A 19,047-nucleotide genomic window follows, 5' to 3' on the forward strand; every position below is an offset into this window, starting at 1 on the left:
GTATGCAGAAATGGCAAAGCTTCCTGGAAGAATAAAAAATTAAGATAACAAACTTTTTATAAACGAATGGAAATGGTTTATTGAATATTTACAGATAAATTGCAAACAGATAAAAATATTAGTAGGGTTAATGTAATAACCTGCAGTTTTATAAGAGTATATATTTAAAGTAGATAATTAAATGAGCAGATTAAATGAATTTGGACACGCAGAAGATCTTAAAAAGTGAATTTAAGGAACTGCAGAAAGGGGGGCAGGAAGTCAAACTTTGAAATGTTAAAATGATTGTAAAATTAATGGAATGTATACATTTGAAAAGTATAAATAAAAACTTTTAAAAAGAGAGAGAGAAACAAGGATGTCCAGGGTGTGTCCTGCCACAAGTGTTGGGTCAGTGATGTGTTGGTCGTCATGGCAGCCACGAAGTCCTGTGCCACCTGCTCACTAAGCCCTGTAACCCTTTCAGTTTCTGACACCACCTCTTCCCAGCATGTTCCCTCTGTCAGGAGTTCAGCCTATAGTTGAGTAGGACCCTGGCAGAGACATATGCCTGACTGGCATGTTCCCTCCCTCCTGGTCTATCGTTCGGGAGCTTCAGGAGCTTTCTTCTGCCCGAACATCACAGCGACCAATGCCAACCGACACCAGTGCACTTAGGGATCCGGAGAGTTTGCGCACCATGCGTGTGACAGACCTCAGCAACTCAGCATTTTGGCTAATCTACTTTATTTACATATAAACACACACGGAGCACTGCAACATGGCTCCTTCTCTCTCTAGCATCAGACAGCAAAGAGGAAAAGAACAAAGGACAATAGTCCCACTTCACGGAACACAGTAACACAAACATCCTGTCTCTGTCACTTCCCACTCTGTGGAGTCAAAACATACACCGTCATGTGATAGACAACAATCCCATGACTGCAATCATGGAGCAGGAATTCTAACACCCTCTTTTCCCTCTGACCACTCATTGTCGTCCCACCACCAATACCCAGAGAGGGCAGGAAGGCACCCAGTTGCAGTCCTGTTTTATGCAGTAACCGAACGACAAAGGCGTCAAAGCTGTCCTTCCACCACATGTGATCCTAAATATTTGCTTTCCATGGCCATTTGCTGTTCCACGTAGCTGCACTGAATGAGGGCACCTATAGCACACGACCATGGGCCCTTGGGTATTTTATTCTACTGGCATATATGTTGATAACATGGGAGTTTTCTCCAAGGATCACATCAGCTCTTTAATCTTCTCTTCCAGTTTTTTGGGACGAGCTCCAGTGATTTCAAAAATCTAGGACCAAAATAAATAAATAAATAAATGGAAGCAATCAAAGCTCCAGGAATTTGGGAGAATCAACGGGTCCCATAGGGATTTGCTACCCATCTCCTCCCGGTCAGAGATTAGGTGACTCGTGACTGGATTTCTTTGGTAGCCCCCTTCCCAGAATGGCTCATTCCAGGGCAGAATCTGGCAGATTAGGGGCAGCCCTGGCCAGAATTTAGAGCACTAAACCGTGTTTCTAGGCCACAAATACCTTTTCTCCTTTCATGTAGAACTGGAATGTTGGCATGGCGACGATATTGCAAAGGTCAGCCACATCCTGGGGATGAGAGGTTGAACAATATGCCATATGGTCAAGGAACTAATTAAAATATGCTAGACATTCTGTAAGTATCTCTAACGAGAATGCCGGAGAAAGCAAAGTATGGTGTTTTATACCATATCTATCAGTGCTGCACCACACATTTCCTAAATTTTGATACTCCATTTGGAAGTATTGCATCTGAGCAGATTGCCTAAACGAAACAGGAACTATTCTTGCTAAACATTTGAATTGTTCAGATACTGTCTGATGCCATTTAGTTCCCCCAGCTTGTACTCTTCCCAGCATCGTTTTCTCTCAACTATCACCCTCATCCACTGTTATTATATGTGCTGCACTTTACAAAGTACAGTGGTACCTCGGTTTGCGAACTTAATCTGTTCCGGAAGTCTGTTATTAAACCAAAGTGTTCTTAAACCAAGGCGTGCTTTCTCATGGAAAGTAATGGAAAATGGATTAATCCGTACCAGACAATGGCAAACAACCCCTAAAACAGCAATTTAACATGAATTTCACTATCTAACGAGACCATTGATCCATAAAATGAAGGCAATAATCAATGTACTGTACTATAAAATAAATAAGACAGTATTGTAGATGATTAAAATTATAATTATTATTATTTTCTTATATGCACTGATGATAGTCATTGTTTGGATGGGGGGCTTTTATCAATTTCTGCAGTCACACAATCAACTAGTAGCTGAACTGGGTTCCACACAGTCACAAAAGCAAGACACAAAAACGAAGTCACAAGCCACAGTCCACAAAAACGAGCCACAGTCACAAGTCAGTCCATAAAATGAAGAACAAGTCACTGTCAAAAAAATGAAAAAAGCCACACAAACAAAAACACAAAAAAATTAGCAAAGACAAAAGCTCCAAATATCACCTCTGTGTTGTGTGAATACTCGGGACTCAACAGCTGACAGACTCAACTGGAAGCCTCTGATTAGCGGGAAACTCAATTTACAAATGGAACACACTCAACAGGAAGTGGAACATGTTCTTATTCCAAGGCAAAGTTCACAAACCAAAACACCTACTTCCGGGTTTGCAGCGTTCTTAATCCAAGTTGTTCATAAACTAAGCTGTTCTTAAACCAAGGCACCACTGTATAAGAGAGAGAGAGAAACAAATTCCTGCCCCAGAGAGCTTACAGTCTAAGGGCCAAACCAGACTTGACATTATCTATGAATGCACACTTTTTTGGGGAGGGATTATGTGAATAGCTGCTGAAAGCCTGCACATCGGTGGAAATAGGCAGTTTGGAATCTTTCTGAGTCTGAGATACAATGCTAGGCTACATAGATGGACAATTGTAACTTTATTCCTGCTCAGAGATTTCAAAACTGCATTTACGCTTCTCCATACATGCTTAAAAAAGAGAGAGAGAGTGAAAAATAATTAAGGTTGGCTTTTCGCTCCCTAGTCTTATTTGTTTAATTTTCCTGCCTGTTGTCCTTTACAGATGAGTTTCTAAGTGTACGTGGTCTATTGATAACTAGGGGTATAAAGCTATCATCTATCAGTAAAAAATAAAAAGTCACATAGTTGTTGTGTTGGGAGTTTTAATTATGAAAATGATTACATACCCCCTGCCAGCGGGGAGCCTTTATTGCAGAAAAAAGTTACCCACTGCTGTTTTAAAGGCTCCTGTTGAAAACAATACCAGACTAAATGAACCCCTGGCTTGATCTAGAAAGTCTTGCTTTGTAGTTACACTCTAACAGAAATTCTCGACATCATCTGGTTTTGGTAGCTTACCTCTGCCAAGTCCACATCAACAATGCAGAATAGCACATTTTCGTACCGAACAGCCAACTCCTACAGAACAAAATTAAACAAATCTATTAGTTAGCAGACACAGACAAATGTTCTGGCCTGAAAACACGACTACATTCTCTTTTTTGGCTCAAATGCCCTTCAGTTTGAGAGATAATTGCACATTGATATCTTTTTCATATATATATCTAGGCCAGAGCTGGGGAAAGTGGCATGTTTTATAGGAGACATCCCTAATTCTATCTGATGGAGTGGAGAAGCAACAAGACTTGCTTGCTCTAGCTTCTTGAGAGAAGAGAGGTCCAAAATACATCTCTCTCGAGAGGAAGGCATGAAGAAGGAAGGGAAGTGGGGAGCGAATAACCCTAAGAGTATCAGGCTAATACCGAAGGGATATCAGCACAGATCAGCCCAAGAAGGACAGTCTAGGAAGCTGGGACAATCCTCTCTTTCCCCGCTGCTGTGCAAACGCATCAGCCTACAGTACAAACTGACACCTCCAAGAACCTCACACCTGATGTCAGATGTGACACCAGGAGCTTGGAGCTCAGTATGGTCAACAGGATGATTACACTCCGCTCTATCTCAATACCATCTGAATCAACTGAGGCTGGACCTTTGTGACATCTGGTGGAGGACAGGTATGGGACAACTGGGAGCTTAAGGTTCCTTGGCAAGGGGGGCTTTCTGATTAGCAGTGACAGAGAGCCCCTCTGGAATGGCCACACGAATAATCCCAGGGCAGCTGAGGGAGTTTGCCCCCTTGAAGGCACACTCCCTACCATATCTGGTTTCCCACCTCTCATCTCCACCCGTTTCAGCCTGGCTAAAGGCCTACGTTGGGCACTTAAACAGCCTTAGTCACTCTGGTTGATGGTGTATCATAAGAGAACCTAGGGAAGTGCACACTCAGCTGCGATTGAGACCATCAGCCATGGTATCCTTCTGAAGAGGCTCTGCAGGTGGAGACTCAGAGGCACAGTGGTTGCACTCCTACGTGCAGGACTGCTTGCAGAAAATGGCACTGAGGGGCTTCTGCTCAGCTTCCTGGCAGTTGTGCTATGGGGTCCCCACGTGGTTCCCTCTTGTCCGCTATGCTGGTTGGCATCTACATCATCATCATCACCAAACCTTTTATTGGCATCACATACAACATCCAAAACAAATCAGTACAGAATTACTACTTCCCCAGTGGCACAAAACATTTGCTAAAAGAAAGGAGGCAGGGCAGTCTATCGTCACATCTGTTGGTCTCCAGGGAGATCAGAGGTCTGCAGTGCATTTCGACGACAAAAAAACCCAAATAGAGATATTTAGCCACTAAACTTGGTGAGCTCCTGGTCATTCCCCAGTAATAGAAAATGTATGACCTCTGACTCTGGTTTCCATTTGGGGATACAGAGTTGATCTAGAAATTGCTGGTGGAGATCAGCATATAGTTTACAATTGAGAACCATATATGTAAGGGTTTCCACCAGGTGGTCTTCACATGGGCAAGTTCTTTCTCCTTCCACCCTGCCTGAGAACCTTCCCCAAAGGAGGTTTGATGGATTTAAATTAAACCTGGCCAGTGAAAATGCCCTTCTTTCTTGCAGGTGAAGCAGAAATTCAAGGTAATTATGGTTAGTTTCATGTCCCCAAGAAAGTTGGCATCTACATGAAGCCCCTAGGTTGAGTCATCTGAGAGTTTGGGGCTCAGTATTGTTGACAGACTGATAACTTTCTGCTCTGTCTCTACATCATCTGAACCAGGCATGGCTGGACAGATTCTGGACCTTTGTCTGGAGGTGGTGATGTGTCAAAACAAGCTGATTCCTGAGAAGATGGAGGTGCTGTTGGTGGACCAGAGTTCATATGTGGGAATTGGGCAATGACCTTTTTTAGGATAGAGTTGCGCTCATCCTGAAGAGGCAAGTTAATTGTCTGGGGACACTCCTTGATCCAATGCTATCACTTGAAGCCCAAGTGGCTCTATGTTCCTAATTAGCTAACCAGAAATTGATTTTGAAACGAGCCAGGTCTTCTGCCTCCGTAAATCTCAGTGATCTCCTTTTTTCACAGTGCTATTCACTCAATAGACACCATCCAGAAAATTATTCCCAACTAAGTCTAATTGGAAAATGGTACCCTCCAGAAGAATACCATGGCTGGGGGTATCTGGCTGATGGTATCAAGAGCTGCTGAGTGGAATGGGACACAGCTCATTCTTAGTCATGTTTACTTGGAAGGAGTAAGCCACACTGATTTCAAATGAACTTCTTAATGACAACATTTGCTTTGGAATTCATTTCTTTGGAATGCCACAAGACTCTTCATGGCTTTCATTGGAAAGGTCCTTGGGTTTTATGGTTGGGGACATGAATCAGATTCAGCCCAATCCTAGCTATATTTACTTGAAGGCAAGCCACACTGAGTTCAACAAGGCTTAAGTCAAGAGTGACTAACTTTGACTGGACTGCATCCGGGGAGCCTTTCAGGCGAATAGAACAAAGAATCTTGTGACAGCTTTACCGGTAAGAGTTTCATTTTGGCATGAGCTTTCCGGTGAATGCGAGTTCCTCAGAATACAACTTGAAAACCTCTGCTCTCAAACAAACCCCTACGATTACTACTTCAGCCTTCACCTACATCTTCTGAACCTCCTTCAAATCTATACATCTACTAAAGGTCCAGAAGCCTTGTCCTCTTCTTCACCTGACCACCCAAAGCCCTAGTCCACATTTCCCAGTTGTACACGACGGACAGCCTTGGCAGTAGAGGGTTTCTGAACTGAACGCAAAAGTTCCACTTTGAGCAAGCAGAACAAAGCAAAGAAGCAAAGTACGGTAATGCAAGGCAAGAGTTCAGGGTTCAAGAGCACCCTAGAGAGCTCATAAGTTGAGCCCAGGCTGGAAACTCAATAACAACAACTCCCATTCACCCCTGACCACTGACTATGGTGGCAAGGACTGATGGAAGTAGGAGCCCAGGAACATCAAAAGAGCTGCAGGTTCCTTTGCCCAGGAAGTAGTCCCACATATCTGGAATATGTGTTACCCTTGCATTACCACCTCTTTTAATCTACACCACAGAAGTACTTTTATCCTATGCATCTGGTGACAACTTCATATACTGTGAAGTTATGAGGTCTGAAACAGATGAAGTCTTGCCGTTCACATTTTTTTTTAATGGAAACAGGTTTTAATTCAAACCCTTCATTATTAGTGTTTGCTTGATTAAGACCATTGCCAAGCAACAAATGAGAACGGATGGGATGGCACTTACAGGGAGACAGACATGTGAGCCAAACAGTGAGCATGAGTGAAAACAAGAGGCAGACAATTCGTAATTCTTCACATGGAGGGGACAGGCATCATTTGTAGGTTCTTCTATAATGAAATTATCTTTCCCGAGCGCAGCTGACATTCCACCACCACATGACCTTGTGAGTGGAAGTTGACTAAGATGGTTTTTGATCCCTCTCTCTCACTGGCTCAAGAGCAAAGTGATAAGTTCTGGAATATCTCTTTGTGTCAGAATCTTGCAAAAGAGATCAGGGCTCCCGTGGCTTTTAATAGTGCAGAAGGTACTGAAACAAAAAACAAATGGCAGAATTCAACTGTGCTGTTGCAGGCGACTCAACTCCTTCCCTTTCATTCCTTTGTGTGCCCCTCATGCCCCCTAAATTTGCTCTGGTGGGTTGGGGGAAACATCAGAACATGATGTTCCCACAACATGGGTGTAAGGGATCCTATATTGTAAGGGGTGGGCGGGTGGGGGAAGCAAAATATCTCAACACAAAGATATCACTGTAAAGTGGCAGCTCTATGTCAGAGATAACATGTGCTTTACACTAGACTTGTATTGTTGGTGTTTACATGCCCACCAACATTTCTGGGATGAAAAAAGAGATGTCCTACTGTATTATTATTATTATTATTATTATTATTATTATACTTTGCCCATCTGGTTGGCTTGTCTCAGCCACTCTGGGCAGCTTCTAGCAGCACATATAAAAACACAATAAGATGTCAAACAGAAACTTCCTGAAACAGGGCTGCCTTCAGATGTCTTCTAAAAGTTGTGTTCTTTATCTCCTTGACTTCTGAGGGGAGGGCATTCCACAAGGAGGGTGCCACTACCAAGATGGCCCTCTACCTGGTTCCCTGTAGCTTCACTTCCAGCAGTGAGTTATCCACTCTCTCATATGTTTATACCCTGCCCATCTGACTGGGTTGCCCCAGCCACTCTGGGTGGCTTCCAACATATATAAAAACATAATAAAACATTAAGCATTAAAGAAAAAACCTATACAGGGCTGCGTTGAGATGGCTCGGGGGTCAGATAACTCCATACCCTCAATCATTTCCTCGAAAGAAAATCAGGACATCCTACCATATCCTCCAACATTTCTCCGATGAAAATAGGGACATCTTAAGGAAATGCAGGACATTCTGGGGTCAAATCAGAAACTGGGATGGCTTCTGTAAATCTGGGACTGTCCCTGGAAAATAGGGACACCTGGGGAGTCTGTGTTTAAAGAGGGTTTGGGCGGCCTTTTTAATGACTTGGGGATCTATGGAGTGAGCCGGCACTGTTTGTATCCTTTAACTGACAATTTTGGCCAGGAAGATGTGCAGCAACATTTGGTTGACTTACTGAACATGCTTCTCTAGAAGCTACCTTTTAAATCATTCAGCAGAATCACCCAAGGACCTTTGACTTTGATTCATTAACAAGCAAACACCATATCTCCCTTCACTTTTTAAGTGCTTTGCTAAAAGCCCTTTGTTGCAATCTCTGGAACTTTCCTGGGAAGACACATTAGCAACTTGCTCTCCACCTAAACTGCAATTTGGCTGCTTCACAATATCAGATGCCTATATTTCTGACTTCGTTATTATCCCTCGAGTGCCTGTAGGTATCCCATCACCCACCGAGAGGTGTTCCTGGTGCCAAGGTAGTCCTCTGCTTAAAAGAGTAAGCAATAACAAATAATATACAATGAATTGAAGAAAATGTTGAAAATAACATTTGTTAAACAACCGGAAGCCTTCCTGTTAGGTATTTTAGGTCAAGATCTGCTGAAAGAGAAGAGGACATTATGTATGCTACTACGACGGTGAGAATTCTGATAGCACGAAACTGGAAGACTGGAGAAATTCCAACAAAAGAACAATGGCAAGAGAAAATGATGAATTATTCAGAACTGGCAAAACTGATAGACAGACTACAAGAAAGGGACACCAGTGACTTTGAAAAAGAGTGGGAACCTTTTATAATATATTTGCAGAAACAAAGAAAGAACATCGACTTGATGGCAGGATTTAAATAAACACAATGGCAGGTTCTGGTGAAATCTCTCTCCCAAGAAGCTCACAGTGTAAAGTCTGAGAGGTGAGGAGAATGAAACAATAGATGGAATGATAAGAGGTTGAGGCAAGGGATGAATATGAGGAACTAATTCTTTTTTTGTTTGGGGCTGAGGATTCAGAGATAAGCCAAAGACTTCATAGGAAAGGTGTGTTCTGAGCAGAGGTTTGAAGGAAGCAACATGGAGACAACATGGGAAGCATGTTGAGGTATAGAAGATAGCAAAGGACCGTAGCTCAGTGGTAGAAGAAGATTCCAGATTCAATCCCTGTCATCTCCAGTGTTAAAATGAAACAAGTAAGAGGTGATGTGAAAGACCTTAGGCACCAGCGACCCTGGAGAGCACCAAGTTAGACAGATGTGAGCTGGTGCAAGACAGCCTTCAACGATCCCAAGGGAGACTCGGCCCAGTTGCAAAGCAAAATCAGGACAGCAATGGAACCACATTTTCTCCTTGCACCGCGGAAGGGTCCGTAACGGCAACACGAGTCTTACTTACGTGAACCAAAGGACGGATCATTTTGCAAGGCCCACACCATTTTGCTGAAAAGTCAACAACCACCAGTTTGGGTCCTGCATTCTTTAGTAGATCGTTGAATTCTTTCTGTTTGGAAAGCGAGGGCACAGGCAGTCAGCAGATGAGCCAGTCACATAGCACAAGAAGGGGGGAACCTCTGGACCAGGGACTGACCGTAACCCTCTAGGGCTCTCTTATCTGGCCCTCAGGACTCTCCCTAGGGCCATACCCCTTCACCAGGTTACCCCTGACTGGTCCCACTCTACAACCTCCTCAGGTGATTTTAGCCTGGCTGGGATGTGAACCTGAACTGAGATAATTCTCCTTATTTGCCTGTGTAGAGGATAGAAAGGGTGTTTTTGTGTGGAAACTTCTGACTTTAAATAACCAGCTGCACATTTTTGTCGGTGGGCCCCCTCTCCACTGGCATTCAGTCCCCCCAAATGTTCCTCATGACCTCTTGAACTGAAAATGGTTCCCTTCCTCTAAAATAGCAGGAGTTACAAATACACCCAGATATTTGATCTCCATGTTTCTTAAGAGGATGATTTTTTATCACCCCCAAACTATGCCTTTTATCACAGATATTTTCTATTGTACAACTTTTTATTTTGTTTACTGTTCTTTGAACCAAGACTATACAATAATCACTTCCCTCTTTGTAAAGACTGAGTCAGCTCTGGATCATAGATAAGGGGCTATTTTGGGTCAGGATTAAATCACACTCCGGCTGTGCAACTACAGCTGATTTAGTGCCCTTGTGCAACTGCTTCACCCAAAGATTAGACTTTTCCTGATAAAGAAAGTGAAAGAAAGTGAGGGGGAAATGTGCTGAAAAGTGTGGGGTAACTTTGTATAACCACCTCAACAGCAAATCAAAATGAATGCTCAGCAATTAGATGGTGCCATCTAACTTCCTCACAAATATTATGCCAGTGAATCAGAATGAATGCTCAAAAAACAGGTTTGTCCGGATGTAGCCTAGGCCAATACCCATGGTCAAAGAGAAAGAAGAATTAGATGTCACATCAAAGAACACAGATGAAGAGAACTGTTTTGCCAAGTTGCCCCAATACAGGAGAAAGTTCACCCAAAACCGGAGTTGAGTTTTCTGCAAAACTGCTCCATCATGATTGGACCAAAAGCAAGACCCAGTACATTTTAAAATGATAACTTATGATTCTTTTCTTTCTTTCTTTTCTTTTCTTAAAAACTTACCTCTTGCTTATGATGACGTGCTAAGTGACTAAGAATCAGGACTGCAACCTATAGCCACTTTTCTCGCAGGAAGCTTCACGGAACTCAAGGGGAATTTGCTTTTGAGAAGACATGGCTATGATTGCCTGTTGAGTTCTAAACATACAGGCTCAGCTAGGGTTGCCATATTTCAAAAAGTGAAAATTCGGACAGAGTTTTTTGTTTTTTGTTTTTTTGCAAAATTGCAAAGAAGACATGGGCTGCCATATGCCTGGATTTTTCCTGACGTTTCGGCGATTTTTGCCCGGACACTGCTTGCAGCTGCAGTATTCCGGATATGTCAGGGAACTTCCAGGCGTATGGCAACCCTAGGTTCAGCAGTTTACAAGGCACTGAGCAGTCTGACATCATGAGCATCTTTGCAAATGGCTAAAATGCATAATTCTGTTTCACCCATCACCGTGTCCAGAAAGGGGGTGAGGGTGTGAGAGGGGGGAAATGCTTATTCATCAATTTCTGCAGATTTGGCCAGCTCTGGCTGAATTTCTTCCAGTTATCTACTTGGCTTTCAATGAAACGTCAAGCTAATTCTATAGTAGCATGAATTCAAACACTTGCCCGATTGTGTATATTCGGTAGCACCGCAGATTCCTCCATTACGTCCTCTTCAAGCTATTTTCTCCCCCACAATTTTTATCATCAGCAAGTGATTCAAAGTCAGATCAGGTTGCCAGGATGCTTTTATGACATAAAGCGTGCCAGCTCAAACCCTCTCAATATTCAGCTATACAATTACTTCTGATGGCCAAGCAAGATGTTGGCTTTCATGGAGGGGCTCCTAGCTGTCCCTGGGGAGGGTCTGGAGCGGGTTGCATTCAGGGCCGGATTTCGGTTTGATGAGGCCCTAAGCTACTGAAGGTAATGGGGCCCTTTACAGTGGTACCTCAGGTTAAGTACTTAATTCATTCCGGAGATCCGTTCTTAACCTGAAACTGTTCTTAATCTAAAGCACCACTAATGGGGCCTCCTGCTGCCACCGTGCCGCCAGAGCACGATTTCTGTTCTCATCCTGAAGCAAAGTTCTTAACCTGAGGTAATATTTCTGGGTTAGCGGAGTCTGTAACCTGAAGCCTATGTAACCTGAAGCGTATGTAACCCGAGGTACCACTGTATATGTACAGCTGTCCTTTGTCAACAACAAATTGTTGCTGTTTTTTGTGTTGAATATATGCTATATGGCTATTTAGGGACCCAATAGGTATCTAAAGCCATTTGCCCATTTTGCCATGCAACTAGTCCATGCAGAATGTAGGCTCCCTATAAATAGAAATGAGCAAACCAGTGATATTTTAGGGAGCAGGCTAGCAGGCGGGGCCCATTGCTTACATCATAGGAGCCTACACAACACAAAACACTGCTGCTGTATGTAGGTGTTATTTTTTTGTTTTTTATCTTATATTTTAGAAATGCACATCCAGGTATTTTTTCTTTAATTTTTTCCGGGGGTGGGGCAAGAGAGTGGGGTCCTAAGCTGTAGCTTGTTTAGCTTATACGTAAATCTGGCACTGGTTGCATTCACTCTGGGGTTAAAAGCCCTGTTGAATTGAACACATTTTGTGGGGAGAGATTTGCTGAGGTTTAGGTTGTTGAGGCCTTGTTCTTAATCCTTACGGATTCTTGACTCCATCAACAGTTACGGCTTTATAGGAAACGAGGTCCAAATGTTATACTTGCCTCATGACATACAGAGTTTCCACGTGGTGTTTGCTAGGTTGCAGTGTCTATCGCGTGCAGGTGGCTTGCTGAGGCTCCGATTTTCCGTTTCAGAAATTCCCTCATAACTTGGCACTTTTTCCTGTTTGTGTGAAATTAGGCAGACGAACCTTAATACAAGTAGAGAGTAGATAAAAATACACCCACTAAAGAGGAATGGGTAGTCAAATTGTGCGAGTACTTGGAGCTCGCAAAGCTGACAGAAGCAATAAGAGATAAACCTAAAAAACTGGTGAAAGAAGAATGGGAATGTTTAAATAATTATTTCGGGGACAAGGGCTCAACAAGAAAGATCTGGCTATGTTTAGAATGATACCGCATAGAGAAATGTTCCCTGATACCAAGATGAGGGATTCCTTTGGAATGCAGATAGAGATAATTGATAAGAATAATTATCTGTTGTGAACTTGAAGGAAGTGTACAATAGATGAGCTTTCCTGCTTTGGCCCATCTTCCTTTTTCTTTTTCTCTCCCCCCCCCCTATTTTTCTTTTCTTTTATATTTCCCATAGTTGCTTATGTTCTGTGTCATGTACTTCGATATTTTTTGTAGTTTTTTGTAGTTTTTTTCATTATTATTAAGGAATTTTCCTTTGTAATTTTGGTTGTCTATATTTATATGTACCTGTTTAAGGCAAAATAAAAGTTAAAAAAACAAAAAGTAGAGAGCCTCTTCCTTCGCCCAATTTCAAGTAATTCCCCTTCCCAACTATCGGGGCAGACTTTGGTACTCTTTCATAATATGTTATTTATTTATTTGTTTGTTTGTACTTTTCAAATTTATATATTTCATTCATTTTACAATCCATTTATCATTTCAAAATTTGACTTTCTCCCCCCTCTTTCTGCGGTTCCTTAAATTTATTTTTTAATATCTTCTGCATATCCAATTCACTTAACTTGCTCATTTAGTTATCTACTATAAATATATACTCTTATAAAACTGCAGGTTATTACAATAATCCTGCTAATGTTTTTATCTGTTTGCAGTTTATCTATAAACATTCAATAAACCATTTCCATTCTTTTGTTAAAAGTTTGTTATCTTGATTTCTTATTCTTCCGGTAAGTTTCGCCATTTCTGCATAGTCCATAAATTTTTGTATCCATTCTTCCTTTACTGGGACTTCTTCTTCTATCCATTGTGGGGCGAGTAACATTCTTGCTGCAGTAGTAGCATACATAAATAAATTTCTATACAATTTATATATAATTCCCAAAAGAAAACCTTCTGGTTGTTGTTTTTTTTTTGTTTTTTTGGTAAAAGTTATTTTGAACATCCTTTTCAATTCATTATATATCATTTCCCAGCAAGCTTTAGTCTTACTACAAGACCACCACAAATGATAAAAAGAACCTTCTTTCTCTTTACATTTCCAACATTTGTTTGATTTAGATTTACCGTATTTTTTGCTCTATATGACTCACTTTTTCCCTCCTAAAAAGTAAGGGGCAATGTGTGTGTGTCTTATGGAGCGAATGCAGGCTGCATAGCTATCCCAGAAGCCAGAACAGAAGGGGGGTTGCTGCTTTCACTGCACAGCGATCCCTCTTGCTGTTCTGGCTTCTGAGATTCAAAATATTTTTTTTCTTGTTTTCCTCCTCCAAAAACTAGGTGCATCTTGTGGTCTGGTGCGTCTTATAGAGCGAAAAATACGGTATACATTTCTGCCAGTTTACTTGGTATTACTCTTTCATAATATGGCAGCCTTTGCACAGCCAAAATTTGGCACCCTGAAACAGATCTTCTCAGTCACAACAATTACAGTATAGTGGCAATATAACCAAGAATTGGCTGGGTACCTATTCTACATACAGTCTAATGAGCATTATAGTTCATTATAGTTCAGGCCCTCTTCAAATGGTAAACTGGCCTCTGCTGTTGGGATCTGCCATTCTAAAAGGTCCGATATAAATCCTTTGATATTTGCAACTGCAGGTTTCAAGGTACCTGACTTGTTTTATTTATGCAACGTGTTTATTATGTGGGGAAATGGTGATGCCCCACCTCTTGAGGTTAAACATTCAGACATTAAATCACAGAGCACACGGCAGAAGATCTGAAAGAAGGTGCTTTGAAAGTGGAAGCCACTCAGAAGACAACTGCAACCCCCCAACTTTCCCATCCCTACAGCAAATCAAGGCCTTGTAATTGGAAATAAATAAAGGTTTTGTAACTTTAATGAAGGATGGGCTGAACCTTCAAAAGCAAGTTAGTTTTCTAGGTGTGAGGAATTTGGCTAGAATTATAATAATTATTATGATGTGCTCCAATCCCTTATATTTAGGAGTGTCATGAAAGAGGCCATCTAGTTTCTACAATGGTAAGGAAGCTTGAGGGAATTGGGTTTAGAAACGAATGAATAGGACCCTCAATGGGATAGATCAGTGCTGAGCTCCAAAGAGAAGCATCTCGGTGGAGCACTTTAAGTTGTCAGCTCTGCAGTGTGTATCATCAGTTCAGGTGCTGGTAAACAGAGGTGATGTAAGGTTGGAGAATCCATTAAGTTTTAATGGAAGTATTATAGGAAGCAGAAAGGAGACGGACAGCTTCCATTTACTTTCCTTTCTTGGAACTCTCGTTCACCTCAGAACGGCTCTTAAACCTGAGTCATAGCTGTGTGGGAATGGTCTCTGCATGGCTGCTTCTCCCATAACACCCCAGTAATATACCTTCTATTAGGGGAAATGGCTTGCAAAATATGCACATATTAATAAAATAAATGTATCAGGAGAAATTCACACTAAAATGCTGTGGAATTTTCGTGAGATTATTATTTTTTTAACATCCGCAGTGCTGCAGAAATGTGGAGAATTGAATTTAAGATTAGAAAAACAAGGGACTGAGAGAAATAAAAACCGGCCTATTTGTCCTTTCCTAGCAACATGATAATGACCTCCTGTGGACAGATGTTTCACAACTGGCGCCCTGCATAACCACAACCTGCCTGAGACTCTGCCTTTTGCCTGACCTGGGTACCAGAATTTTGAAATAAAAACTCCATACCTGTCAACCGTCCTGGGGAAAAACGAGGCAGTTTTTTCTCGCGAGAGGACAGCTGCCAAAATGGCCGCCACAATTTTGCACGATTTCAGGCTGTGCTTTTGTCGGGCGTGGAGTTCAAAAACACACATTTTGAGGAAGGTACAAAAGTCAGGAGCTCTTGTTGAGCCACAGAGGGCTGTAAAGGTATCCGGAAATTCTGAGAAAACCCAAAAGAATTAAAAAAAGAAAATGTGTGAGAGTCTCCTGGAGTGAAGGATGACACCTCCTTATGCCATCCTCCTATCCAATATTAAAAGGATTTGTTAGTTAGCCAACACTTCATAGTGCAAATGTAAAGAGGCTTGATTTATTGATATAGGACCATCTCTGTGCATGGCACTTAAATTCTTAAGAAACAGCAGATGAAGAAGGGAGAGCAATGGAAGGGAAGATGCTTATACTGTTGGCTTCAAATTCCCTCTGATTTCACGATAGGAGAAAGTTAAGCATTGAAGTCAATGGGACTCAGTACTGCCCACTTTGTTAAAATCCTGTTTTTCTCACAATGTAACTTACAGTAAACAACACACCATAAGTCAAACAGGTCTTACTGCTTAAATGCATTGGAACTTTTAATATTATTCTGCTGATAGTGATCTGCTCAGCACATTTCTTCTTTTAGCGGTGAGTGTCAACCATTTCCTGCTGTTTGAAATGTCTCCGGGAGTTTAAAATTAATGTGAGAACTTTCTCCCAGGGCTGTGTAAATGCTACCATTTTGCAGGAGTGCAAAATGTGGTCCTGGATGGAGATTTGGGCTTCCTAGGAATTTCAGCTTTCATTTCTTTTTAGAAAGGCAAGATCTAGACCTTATGCTGTGAAGATATATACTTGAAGGTGTGGTTGCGTGGCAAGTTCCTGCCCCCCACCAGGATAAATAAAGACACGAGACACCATAATATAAGGTTAATTGGGCGAATTAGGCCACAACTTTATTGAATTCAGGAATGAGAGGCATAACGTGAGGGCTAGCCGGCGAAAAGAGGGCGAGCCCCCTCAGCACCGGCCCTAAATAGGACAGGCCTCGCCCCCCCCCCAGCCAGCTGGTTGGCTGGCGGGGGGGGCAGGCCCGGCCAGGATTCCCCTGCTCTCGCGGGGGCTGCAACCAGCCCCCGCTCACGTGGGGTGGGCGTGAAGCCCGCAACCCCACCTCCTGGGCAAGCCGGAAGTGGCTATGTGTTACATACTGTAATCGGAGCTGTCTTTCCTATTGGGCTTACAGGCACCTTGTGCCAGGGCGCTGGCCTCTCAGGAGCACCCCAGCGAGTGGGGGAGCTGCGCGGCTTTGCCGGCGGCCTCCCCTTTCCCTGCACGCCCGGCAGCTGTGCCCTGCCAACTATATGGCTGGTGGGCGTGCAGCTTCTGTGGGGAGAGCGATCCCCACAGAGGCTTGGGAAAAGGTTGACAACTCTGGGGAAGGTGGGTGGCACCTGTCATGGTATTGACGGAGAATGAAGGGGAAGAGGAGAGACAGGCAGAGGAAGGGGGGCCAGAAGTGACAGTGGAGGAAAGAAGGGAAGGGAAGGGAAGGGAAGGAGGAAGGACAGCTCGCAGATGTTGGAACAGAGCCTCAACACCGCACAGGAAGTTCTGGCACGGACAGTGAAGCAATGCCTGTTCCATCTGCCCAGGAAAGGAGGGTGTTAAAGAGGAGGGGACAGATACATCAAATGAGAATTCCACGCCTTTTCTGCTGGAGAAAGGGCGGGCGTAAGGCACTCCAAGAATTTGAGCCGGAGGATTCAGATGCATGATTGTACGTGCTGCTTGTACATATGTAAAATAAAGGATGTATATATGTATCTCTGAGTGAGCAGAGGTATTTCTTGCGAAGAGCGTTCACCAGCCATCACAGCACCAGAGGGATCTTTGCACCACGGTGCCAGATATGCTTAAGACGGCCCTGACTGTAATCTCAGAAACCAGAGATAGCCAAGTAACATTTCCAGGGGTTGTGAATGGGCCTTTAGGGCATCTGGCATGCTTCCTGCCATAGCAAGTAAAACCAGCATAAATTATGCACATCAACAGTTTGTTGTTGTTTTTTATAGCAGAACAATTTAACCTAACATGGAATCATGCAAATTTGCTTCAAGTGTACTTTAGAGGTAAAGTACGTACGTAGCCTTAAAAATGAGAGTGATGCAGAGCTCTTTGTGTTGTCAGGCTGTAATTATTACGTCTGTCTTATTTCGGAATATTGTCACTATCACTAATGCAACAGAGCCTAAAGGAAGGAATAAATTAAGGGAGTGTCGTAGCCTGTCCTGTGAGACATGGGAGTGAGCCAGCTAAACCCCTCCTGTCATCTTCACTGTTGCCGCCAAGTGGATGTCTTTATTTCCTGGATGCCTCCATTGAAACAGTGCCGAAACCTCCATTTTTCTGTCCTTTCCTAAGGGCTTCCATCCTGATGCCCAACATGGCTGTTTGGTCCAAGTGGCTGGCCACAAGAGATGCTGTAACCCAGATGGAATTCCCATCGAACAACCAAACAGCGCAAGAGCCTAGTGCTCAATGTTTGCTGTCGATGAGCAACAAGCGGGAGGCGCTACGGTCTTAACCACTGAGCCTCTTGGGCTTGCCGATCAGAAGGTTGGCGGTTTGAATCCCTGCAACAGGGTGAGCTCCCGTTGCTCTGTCCCAGCTCCTGCCAACCTAGCAATTCGAAAGCACACCAGTGAAAGTAGTACTGCTGCAGCAGCGGGAAGGTAAACAGCGTTTCCATGCGCTCTGGTTTCCGTCATGGTGTCCCGTTGTGCTAGAAGCAGTTTAGTCATGCTGGCCACATGAGCCAGAAAGCTGTCTGTGGACAAATGCTGGCTCCCTTGGCCTGAAAGCAAGATGAGCGCTGCAACCCCCTAGTCACCTTTGACTGGACTTAACTGTCCAGGGGTCTTTTACCTTTACATTTTACCTCTCAGAGTTGCCATTTATGCCCATATGAGTCACAGCAGGCTTCCTTAAATGTCTGATGTGACAATCAAGGCTCTTCCGGCGAAGGCTCCAGAGCAGGAACAGAGCTGGAATGTGGGCAGAAATAACATTCTACCCGGAATGTAGAATCAAGTGGTAGAATTCTAGATGGTCCCATGTCAGAATGCAGGTGTGAAATGTCTCAGTGAATTCCTAAGATGATGTTTGGGCTCTGTTTGGCCTGTCTGGATATCACACCGACTGACTCCACATCCTTCTGAAAACCTGAGCCATGCATTGCAGAAATGTTCTGATATGCCTTGGCTTAAATGAAACAACCCCTTCCCCCTTTTAAGTGTTTTGGATAATTAAAGATTAAATAGACTTTTTTGGGATGTGTGTGTGTGTGTGTGTAAAATATTGTCCAATAGTAGGGCCAACCCTGTGTGGATAAGGGCATCCCAGAGCACAGTCTGAAGTCACCAGTAGCCTTGCTGAATCTAAGCAGGTCTGAACCTGGTCAAGGACTAGAAAAGCACAAACTTGATACTCCAATACCAGTCCATGGTTCCCCCCCCCCAAGAGATACATAGGAGGGACATTTTTGCAATGACTATACTTTTGGGTTAGGATTGGCTGCATGGTGCAGAGAGCTAATTGACCAAAGAACAGGGCTTGGAAATAAATGCTTCTACTGTAATGCTTCTCTGGGCGGCAAGCAAGCCCCGATAAGAAGGAATGACCCTCCGGCAATGTTATGTATGTTTATTTACAAAAAGACACACCCAGAGCCCGGTTTCTCGCCTGCTCGCATTTGTTTGTTAGTCAGTCTGAAGTTTCGCCCCTTCCACAGCAGGA

At 43.2% G+C, this 19,047-nt stretch overlaps 2 protein-coding genes across 2 annotated transcripts in view; both read right to left on the reverse strand.

Annotated features, from left to right (window-relative positions):
- Positions 1 to 19,047, reverse strand: part of LOC309521938 (uncharacterized protein) — a 149,417-nt gene that overhangs the window by 107,900 nt on the left and 22,470 nt on the right. The window lies entirely within an intron of this gene.
- On the reverse strand, positions 1,165 to 11,175 carry LOC309522085 (thioredoxin-like). Its single transcript, XM_082205302.1, has 5 exons — positions 11,070 to 11,175; positions 9,241 to 9,341; positions 3,372 to 3,431; positions 1,536 to 1,601; positions 1,165 to 1,291 (listed from the first exon to the last, which is right to left on the reverse strand). Exons 1-5 carry the CDS (start codon positions 11,110 to 11,112, stop codon positions 1,229 to 1,231), a joined length of 333 nt encoding a protein of 110 aa, XP_082061428.1. The 5' UTR covers positions 11,113 to 11,175; the 3' UTR covers positions 1,165 to 1,228.

Source organism: Podarcis vaucheri (assembly GCF_965113315.1).
Source record: "Podarcis vaucheri genome assembly, chromosome: 17".
Lineage (NCBI taxonomy): Eukaryota > Metazoa > Chordata > Lepidosauria > Squamata > Lacertidae > Podarcis > Podarcis vaucheri.